The sequence below is a fragment of the Gastrolobium bilobum genome, unplaced genomic scaffold (genome assembly GCF_033153095.1).
Source record: "Gastrolobium bilobum isolate Gb01-03AN ecotype WA unplaced genomic scaffold, APGP_CSIRO_Gbil_v1 utg15022, whole genome shotgun sequence".
In the NCBI taxonomy this organism is placed as follows: Eukaryota; Viridiplantae; Streptophyta; class Magnoliopsida; order Fabales; family Fabaceae; genus Gastrolobium; species Gastrolobium bilobum.
The window spans coordinates 57792-68716 of record NW_026899864.1 but is presented as its reverse complement, the minus strand read 5'-3'; the positions used below and the strand labels follow the sequence as shown (position 1 = coordinate 68716).

The 10925-nt window shown below is 38.5% G+C and overlaps 1 protein-coding gene across 1 annotated transcript; it reads left to right on the top strand.

The window, feature by feature from the left end:
- The first annotated feature begins 2589 nt into the window (after positions 1 to 2589).
- Positions 2590 to 3630, top strand: LOC133294000 (uncharacterized). The gene has a single exon (XM_061492643.1). The coding sequence runs from the start codon at positions 2590 to 2592 to the stop codon at positions 3628 to 3630; it is 1041 nt and encodes a 346-aa protein (XP_061348627.1).
- Positions 3631 to 10925: the final 7295 nt, after the last annotated feature.

The following is a 10925-nucleotide window of genomic DNA, read 5'->3' as shown; positions in this document are numbered from 1 at the left end:
TTAGGAAAACAAGAGTACAGAGTACTCATTACAATTCATTGAAGGAAAAATACATTGGGGTAACTTGTTTTCACTCTTACCACACTAACAATAAACATATAGATGATGATCACACCTACACAAACAGCACCTAAGACCCTAGCTGACCTACCAACATTTCTAATTTGTTTGTCCATCCTATATAACTCCTCCACCATCTTCAGGTATACATCATTCAGTTTTCTTTCCTGCTCACGAAGCTTCATTCCTTGCTAACTAATCTTCAGATCTTGCTCTCTCATCATCATGTCCACATACTTCAACTTGAAATTAATTTAAGCAACATCCAACTCCACATTGTGAATTCTTGCAACTTCCAGGTCCATCCGTTCATTACAGACGTCATCTACCCATCTAAAAAAATCACAAAACGACTTCTTCTCCTGCCAAAGTAAAAACCACGATTAGCAAGTGTTTCAACTTAATAAAGGGGCAGATTACACATGTACCTTGAAACTAGGACACCCAAGGAAAGCCCTGTTTGGATTTCTCTCAGTTTTGGAGGTATAGACAATACTTTGTCTCCCACATTTACACCTACGACCGGCGGTCCTTGTAAGTGTTCTTCCCCCAATGGATGAGCCGCCACTTGATCCCCCCGTGCCAGAAGAAATACTCATCTTTTCCTACGCCCCAGCAAATCCGGTAGATGTTTTCCACTGTCATCAATTTTTGGTCATCAACGTTCGGAGAATTTGTGGGATTATTTCTGTTTAGGGTTCATTTCATCAATTTGGGGGATTTTGGTGTTTAGGGTTCGATTGAGCATTTTGGGCGAATTTCATCTTCAAGGTTCATTCTCAACCCAAGAAACGACGTCGTTTGCAAAGTTGGAAAGTTGTCAACCCATTTCGCACAAAACGTCGTCGTCTCTTCTTCCACGTTGGCAGACGTCCAAGCCGCATCAGCACACTAACGTGCCACATGGGCACCGTTAGATGGGCCGTTACGGTGGAGTTAACAGAAGGACCAACGTGGCCTCTTTTCTGTTATTTCAGGGACCAATTTGTCCCTTTTTTATTGCTAGGAACTGAAAAGGCCTTCGTGGATATTGTCAGGGACTAAAAAGGGTATTTACTCTACTTTTAAATTAAATATATTCAAATCTTTGTATACTAATTTTGTTTTTCTTTAAATTTCAGCTGTTATGCTCATATATTGATCAACTTAAGAAATTTTGGGGTGGTCATAATATATATGGTTCATTTGGTCCGGTCATAAACTTTGAATATGGTTGTGAGGTTGTTGATGGAGTCTCCTTGGAGTTGGGTGTTTTTTTAGATATTATAGATAAGGCTTAATAAAGTATTTGAACTAAAATGATTAAGAGAAAAAAACTTCTCGTGTTTCAGGAGAAGTCTCCTCTCTTACTACTCTCACTTCGATGTTCGTGCCAATCACTTTTCTATTTTTTATTTTTTATTTTAAGGTGGACCCCACCCCTTTCTCTCTTTGTAGGAAAACTTAAATTTCTCATGCGACATTATAAATAAGAAATTACAAGCCCAATGATTAATGTATGGAATTAGATATGTACCTATATAATGATGAACCCGTGTATTTATAGTGGATGAAAGACTTGCTTTGAAACTTGAGTCACCATCTCTGAGCAAGTAAGTGTCAGTATCTTTACGGCGGGACTCTTGATTTTGGAAAATATTTTCGATACATAAGATGTATCAAGTATTCGGTATACTTTTTATTAATATGAAAAAATATTTATATGATTTTTGTCTTTATAATTATTTTCTTTTATATCCTCTTTCTTTTTCATTTTAGGAAATGGAGTACCTATTTCCTTGAAAATATGCTCCTGATTTTGCTAGGAGATTCCCGAAGTACTCATGTTGTTTCTATGTTGCCTATTGTGGAATATTCATTATAGGTTTGGACGTTTGGTTACAACTAGTTTCTATGTTGCCTATTGTGCATGTCTTGTGAATTCATTGAGGTGCTAACCCTACAGGATACTAATACGGCGCAACCTTCGTATCTGATAGTCTTTCCTTAAAGTGGTTTGGCTTGCTTCATTAAGAGATATGATCTAGCGGGTCACGGATCTTATGGATTGTGCCCTTCATATTTGAGCCTCTGTGTTGGAGATTATATGTAACAGTATATTGTTTGAATTCTTTGTAACGTATATTGTTTGAATTCTTTGTAACCGTAGGTTTGAATTCTTTGTAACGTATATTGTTTGAATTCAATTCTTTGTAACCGTAGGTTTGAATTCTTTGTAACGTATATTGTTTGAATTCTTTGTAACCGTAGGACTGTTTAGATAGAGTATTTATTTGTTTTAGTCTGTTACGTCGTTACCATTTATTGTATGTTCGCCTATTTAAAGGCTACCAATGAATGAGATAAACACACAGTTGAAATATCAAGTTTATCTTGGTATCAGAGCAATCCTAGTATACACGTTTCCGCATTCCCTTTCAGTGCGAAAACTGGTTCATTTAACATGGCACCAAGTCCAAAACAACTGATCCTAGTTCGCCATTTTACTTGGCTGGATCCGACAGTCCAGGTCTCTTGTTAACGACTGTCATGCTGCGTGGTGAGGCCAACTATGACAACTGGGCCAAGCTCATGAAAAACGCATTGAAGGCGAAAAACAAATTGGGTTTTGTGACCGGTTCAGTCAAGAAACCAGGAGAGGATGATGCCGAAGAGTGGCGCGCCTGGGAGATGTGCAATTCGATGCTCAATGGTTGGATTCACAATACCATTGATGCAAAACTTCAACCATTCATCAAGTGCTTTGATGACGTCAAGGACTTATGGAATGACCTAGAGGAAAGGTATGCAGTGCAAAACTTTCCAAGACAGTATCAACTGAAATCCAGTTTAGCCAATATCAAGCAACATGGAGATAGCGTTGGTGATTATTACACCAAACTCAAGGCTGTATGGGACGATCTGGAAGGCAGCAAAACTCGCAAGTCTTGCGATTGTGGTGATAAGTGTGCCATTGCCAAAGCAATCGAGGAGGAGCAAGAGCATGATCGCGTTTATCAATTTTTGATGGGGCTGGATGAATCTACATTTGGCAATCTGAGATCCCATATCCTCAACACTTCTCCTCTTCCTAGTGTCAACAAAGTGTACGCAATTGTCACTCAAGAGGAGACCCATCGTAGTATTTCTCGCGTTCAAGATGAGAGGAGTCAGGTAGTGGGATACTCAGCCCAAACTGATTCCATGAAGCAGTCAGACACGTCCATGCAGCAGCGGATGGTTCCTAACAAACCAAAAGACAGAATACCTTGCCCTCATTGTGGCAGGACCAATCACGACCCTTCCAAATGCTGGAACGTTCATGGTTTTCCACCAAACAGGAGTGCTGGTCGCGGACGAGGAAGGGGAGGACGTTCGGCAGGACGTTATACGCATGCACATGCGACGTTTGCAATGGATGCCTCACACCCAGTTGCTGCTAACTCTCTTCCTCCAGACGTCTCCCATTCTGCCTCTTCTCAAGTTGCTGCACACTCCGTTTTGACCCCAGAAATTGTGAACAAACTGTTAACATTGGTAGACCAGCCTCAGTCACATGAAAAATTATCTGGTAAGCGTATTCATTCTTAATGGCTCATTGATAGTGGGGCCTCACGTCATATGACAGGCACTTTGGCTTTATTAGCTGACATTACACCTATTCCCCCTTTATCTGTGACTCTACCAAATGGTTCTATTACTTATGCTGCAAAACAAAGCTCGATGGTGTTTAATACAAACTTCAGCTTGTCAAATGTTTTATATGTGCCTAACTTACGCTGCAATCTCATCTCTGTTTCCCAATTGCTTCACTCCAAGAGCAGTAGCGTTACATTTACTGATAAAAAGTGCATTTTGCAGGACCAAGTGCTGAAGAGGGAGATTGGTTTGGGTGAACTTCATGAAGGAGTCTATGTGTTTCAGCCTTCATGTGCTTCAGCTTCGGCAGTTCAAGCAGGAGAGTCAATTGACTTGTGGCACAACAGGCTAGGCCATGCATCCTATGATATCTCATCTCTGGTTCCAGAATTTAAAGCTTTGCAAAATAAAGTAGTATGTAAGGCATGTGAAGTTTGTCATCATGCCAAGCAAACTAGATCAATGTTTCCTATAAGTTTTTCTCGCAGCAAAGAATGTTTTGATTTAATCCATTGTGACACTTGGGGTCCTTATCAAAATTCTTCTTCTTCTGGTGCACATTATTTCTTAACTGTGGTGGATGACTATAGTAGGCATGTATGGGTTTTTATGTTGGCCGATAAAAGTGAAACTTATGATCGGATGTGCAAATTTCTTGCTATGATTTTGAACCAATTTGGTAAAACCGTAAAAATAATAAGGTCTGATAATGGTACTGAATTCAAATCTAATAACATGGTGAAACTCTTGAATGAAAAAGGTATTTTGCAACAAACAACTTGTGTTTATACGCCTGAACAGGATGGGAGAGTCGAAAGGAGGCATAGACACATCCTTAATGTATCACGTGCCTTACTGTTTCATGCAAATCTCCCTGTTGATTTTTGGGAGGAGAGTATTCTTGCTGCTGTTCATATAATTAATAAAACACCTACGAGAGTTCTCCAAGGCAGGTCACCACATGAAGAATTGCATGGAGTTAAACCAGATTATACATACTTGCGCACGTTCGGTTGTCTGTCATTTGCTAATACAAGACCGAAACCAACTGACAAGTTTGCTCCACGTTCGCGACGATGTGTTTTCATCGGATATGCAATAGGGCAGAAAGGTTGGAGATTGTTTGATATAGAAGCGCAACAAAGCTTTGTGTCCAGGGATGTAAAAAATTTTGAAAATATTTTTCTTTTTCGTGAAGCTCCAGTACAATCTGTTTCTGCACCAAATTCTCGTGTGCCTACAGAGCCAAATTACTTTGACGAAGGCCAAATTGTCCATGACGGTTCTGATGCATCAAATGACAGCCCAACGCCTAGTGGATCATGTGTTCCTCTGACGATAGGGGGAGTGTTTGCTGGAAGCAACACCAACTAACGAAGTTGCCGCTAGGGAGTCTTCCTTACTAGAAAGAAGTTCGAGTTCTAGTGATGCATCAACCCAACAGCAGTTGCTGGAAGCAAATCTGCGTCAAACAGTCACACGTCAGCACCGTAACAGGAAGCAGCCATCTTATTTGCAGGACTATGTATGTCAAGTAGCTGAAACACGTACTCCTTCATCTCTCCCTACTCAAACCAATGTCACCTCAGGTACTCGGTATCCTATGTGCAATTATCTTAGCCTCACTAACTTTTCTAAGCAACATCAAGATTTTGTTGCAGCTATTGACATAGGTCATGAACCACGTACATTTCAAGATGCTATGAAAGACTCTCGATGGGTGGAAGCCATGAGGGCTGAAATCACAGCCTTAGAAGACAACCATACATGGTGCCTCACGGATTTACCTCCAGGGAAGCGTGCTCTTCCAAGCAAGTGGGTGTTTAAAATAAAATATCGTTCTGATGGAACGGTGGAACGGTATAAGGCAAGATTGGTGATTGCAGGTAATTATCAGATTGCCGGAGAAGATTACAGTGAGACTTATGCACCAGTGGCAAAGATGGTGAGTGTACGTACATTGCTTGCAGTGGCTGCAACAAGAAACTGGGAGTTGCACCAACTTGATGTTCATAACGCATTCTTGAATGGAGAAATAAGTGAGGAAGTTTACATGAGATTCCCCCCTGGATTCAGTACTGGGTCTAAGCATAAAGTATGTTGTCTTACAAAGTCATTGTATGGTTTGCGCCAATCACGGATTTACCTCCAGGGAAGCGTGCTCTTCCAAGCAAGTGGTGTTTAAAATAAAATATCGTTCTGATGGAACGGTGGAACGGTATAAGGCAAGATTGGTGATTGCAGGTAATTATCAGATTGCCGGAGAAGATTACAGTGAGACTTATGCACCAGTGGCAAAGATGGTGAGTGTACGTACATTGCTTGCAGTGGCTGCAACAAGAAACTGGGAGTTGCACCAACTTGATGTTCATAACGCATTCTTGAATGGAGAAATAAGTGAGGAAGTTTACATGAGATTCCCCCCTGGATTCAGTACTGGGTCTAAGCATAAAGTATGCCGTCTTACAAAGTCATTGTATGGTTTGCGCCAATCACCCCGAAACTGGTTTCCCAAACTCAGCAGTTCGTTGACGGCATATGGATTTGTTCAGTCAAAAGCTGATTACACGCTCTTTACTATGCAAAAAAGGGAGGTGTCTCTTGCACTTTTAGTTTATGTCGACGACATCATCTTAGCAGGTAATAATTCACATGCTTGTCTTGCAGTCAAGGAGTATCTGAATCAGTGTTTTAAAATAAAAGACCTGGGTAGTCTGAAATATTTTTTGGGTATTGAAATTGCCCGCAGCAAGAAAGGAATATTTTTATGTCAGCATAAGTATGCCCTGGATATTCTTTCTGATTCCGGGCTCAGTGGATGTAAACCGGAGATTTCCCCCATAGAACAAAATCATCGTCTTGACTTGGATGACGAACCAGTATATGAGAACCCTGAACGGTATAGAAGACTCATTGGTAAATTTACCTCACTATCACAAGACCCGACCTGAGCTATGTTGTTCATATCCTTTCTCAATTCATGCATTCACCGCGCCTAGCTCATTATGAGGTTGTTCTCTGGGTTATTCGATATGTAAAGAGAGATCTTGGTTAAGGACTTCTCCTCAAATCGGATTGTGACCTAAAAATTCATGCCTATTGTGATTCGGATTGGGCTTCATGTCCTCTTACCAGACGATCTCTCATTGGTTTCTTTATTATGTTGGGTTCTTCACCCGTATCCTGGAAGACCAAGAAACAAGTAACGGTGTCTCGCTCTTCTGCAGAAGCAGAGTATAGATCAATGGCTGCAGCTACAGCAGAGATTGTGTGGCTCAAGTCGTTTCTCACCTCTCTTGGGGTCACTCACTCAAGTCCTATGGAATTGTTTTGTGATAACCAAGCTGCTTTACACATTGCAGCGAATCCGGTGTTTCACGAGCGTACCAAGCATATTGAGTTAGATTGCCACTTTGTACGTGAACATATTCTAGCCAAGCATATTACAACAGCTCATGTGCCTTCTCGTTCCCAACTTGCTGATTTGTTTACTAAAGCCTTGGGACAACGCGAGCTTCTTAGTTTCCTTCCCAAGTTGGGCATTTCATCCTTATATACTCCAACTTGAGGGGGAGTGTTGGAGATTATATGTAACAGTATATTGTTTGAATTCTTTGTAACGTATATTGTTTGAATTCTTTGTAACCGTGGGTTTGAATTTTTTGTAACGTATATTGTTTGAATTCAATTCTTTGTAACCGTAGATTTGAATTCTTTGTAACGTATATTGTTTGAATTCTTTGTAACCGTAGGACTGTTTAGATAGAGTATTTATTTGTTTTAGTCTGTTACGTCGTTATCATTTATTGTATGTTCGCCTATTTAAAGGCTACCAATGAATGAGATAAACACACAGTTGAAATATCAAGTTTATCTCTCTACTATTGATCTATAACATATATTAGAATATACTATTCTAAAGTGATTTAATCTTCTAACCGCTTCTAATGTATATTTAGAAGTGATTATGGTTTAAGTGTCTTAAAGGTAGAAGTTAGAGGCGATTTTGTTGTAACCGCCTCTGAATGGTAAATAGAGGTCGTTATCTTAACCGTCTCTAGTACATATTTGGAGGCGGTTTCACGTCAACAGCTTTGAATCAATTGAACTGCTGGAAAAACTGTCTCTATGTGTTAATTAGAGGCGGTTTAAGAAAAACTGCCTCTAAATACCAGTTTTCTTGTTGTTTTACTTCTCTTCCTTAAAATTTTAAATTTATTTATTTAAATTAATTAACTATATATACATACATATAAATATATATATATATATAAGTAAATAAATAAATAAATATATATATGGTAAAATCATATCTAAAGTTGGTGTACGTGCAAAAATGACAGGTGTATAGTTAAGATTCCCCACATTAAATACTTTAACCTATATATGAAAAATTTGTCACTCCTACACGTAAAGCGACGGCAGAAAAATCGAATCCTATATATATATATATAACCTCATCTGATAGACGTTATATCATAAAAGATCAATGGTGTCACATGCTTACAAATCAGAGTCGTTGATATTTCTTTGATCTAACGGCTCTCAAATGAAATTTTAAATTTGACACTGGTATCAAAGAATCTTACCTCATATATATATATATATATATATATATATATATATATATATATATATATATATATATATGACAGGTTCTTTTTACAGCGGTGTAAGACTAACAATCTTACATCACATCTTAACTCTTGATGGACGAAAATCATCGGTTACTATTTGTGGTGTAATTAATGGCTAATTAATATTAATTAATTCGTATGACTTCCTAAAGTATAATCGTTGGATGCACATAAATCAACAGTTGAGAGGTAGTGTAAGATTTATTAGTATTAAATCAGTATAAAACGATCATGATCCTATATATAGGGAAATGTTATATTTATAAAAAATTTGTTTATAAACTACACTATGTCTGACCGGTCATACTTCAATTAAGAGTATATGACCGGTCATACTTAGTGTAATTTGTAAAAAAAATCTGTAAACGGATTCTTCCCTGTATATACACTTTTTAACTTTAAACACCTTTTTAGAATTTTTTTTTCTTTAAAATTATGTTTTCAAAATTTTACGTAAATTTATAACATCTGTACAATAAATAGGATATTTACTAATGTTAATTCAAAGGTATATTATTGTCGTGTTGTTACCCTAGATATTTTAACTGCCAACATAAATAGCTTTGAATTATTATACTTTGAGAATTCTTTGTTGTTTATTAACATTATTTTGATTTTACGTGTTGGGTGATTATAATAATTATATATTTTAAAAGAAAAAATATTTATCCTTTTAAAAGATATAATTTGGTGTTATTTTAGATGAAACGATGTCATTTTTGTGCATAATTAGTAGGGCTGGCAGTACGGGTTGGCCCGCCCCGACCCGCCATTGGCCCGCTCAAAATGGGGCGGGCCAGCTCGGCCCGGTTTGACAAAATGGGTTGGACTTTACAATCCGTCCCGTTTATGAATGGGTTGGCAGGCTGCGGGCCAGCCTGCCCTAAATAAAAATAATCCTAAAATAAAAAAAACCATAAAAATCTGCATAAAAAACACAAAAATTAACCATAAGTCATCATCATCAGTAACTAAAAATATTTACAAAAAAAAAAAAATTAACGGGAAGGCAAGCAAAACAAGGAACAAACTATATACCCAAATAATGCATAAATCAAATTACAAGGAAACAAACAAAACGAGAATTAGAAATGAATAGTACCCAGTTTGAGTTTCCCTTATCCCTCACCCACCAAGTGAAACACTAAACTAAATCTTAGTAAACAATAATTTTCCACAGTGAAAAACAACAATAAGAATTAAGAAAAGCTCAACCATTCTGGTGAATTTATGGACATCCCTAGAACAAACTCAAATGCCAAACCAAGTAATTCATGTCCAAACGCCAAACTCAAATGATTTTTCTTAAAAAAAATCAAAGACCCAAAATAACCTGTCCTAGGAAGATCGCACGACAGTGTTTGTGAGTGGCGAAATCTGTGAACGGCGGTTGTGCAGAGGCGAGAATAGCATAAACAAATTTGGAGTCGCTTGGTCTCTCTCTGAGAAAAACGGCGGAAGCAGAAGCACAATCTTATAGGAAATCCAAATCGGCGGAAAGAGTGGGCAAAGGAATGGGGAGGAGCCAAATCCAAATCCTTTCAAACGTCTTCCTTTCTATTGCTGCGCATAATAATCAGAAGAAAGAGAAACACATAGGAAATGACTGGTGAGTGGTGAGGAACGAATACAAGGAGCAGACTGGTGAGGATTGAGGAACAACGGCGACGAAGGAAGGGGAGAAATCGAAGGGGAGCTGCTGACTGAAGTTTAGAATTAGGGCAAATAAAAAAAAATTAATTTTTGTACTTCTATTTTTATGTATAAAAAAATTAAAATTTTAAATATTAAAATTAATAACCCGTCGGGCCAACCCGGCCCGACCTTTTATCAACCTGTTTTATTCCATATGTAAACGGGGCAGGCTACATTGGGTTAGTGGATTGAGACTCATAACCCAACCCGCCAACTTGAGTGGGTTAAACGGGCTCGACCCATATTGCCAGCCCTAATAATTAGTGATTTTTTATATTCTCTCTCCTCCACTTTCTCTCTCTTCCTAATTTTAGGGAAAGAGAGAGAATATAAAAAATTATAAATTATGCACCAAAATGACGTCGTTTTATCTAAATGATATAAAGTTATAACCCTTTTTTTGGTAAACAAGAGGGCTTAGGGCCCACACACAACAAACAGCCAAAGAAAACAAAAAATAAAGGCAAAACACAAAAAAAGAAAACCTACTGCTACTCTATCAAGAATAGACAACGACACGATCCTTTCCAACAACAGCTAGGTCTGCCAGATAAATTAAGTGAATACCACCCGGAGGCTCTTGAAGGATAATCTCATCCCCTAGGTCCCTATCATCTAGAATGGAATTGGCTAACCAATCCGCACACATGTTCCCTTCTCTATACGTGTGATGCAAACGAACATCCCAAGTCTTGTTAAGCCATGTCTGTATATGAGAGACAAGATGAAACTCACGGACTGCTGCATTATCAGAAGTGAGCACAGTGATTGCACTACTCGAATCACTTTCTAAGACTACACTCTAGTACCCTTTATTCCACGCCAACTCCAAACCGCGGAGAATGCCCCAGAGTTCAGCTTTAAAAGATGAGCATACACCAAGAGACGAAGAGCAAATCCCTATAACCAGTTGCC

Coding starts and splice junctions, on each gene's coding strand:
- LOC133294000 (XM_061492643.1), top strand. CDS start 2,590: ATGCTGCGTGGTGAGGCCAACTATGACAACTGGGCCAAGCTCATGAAA.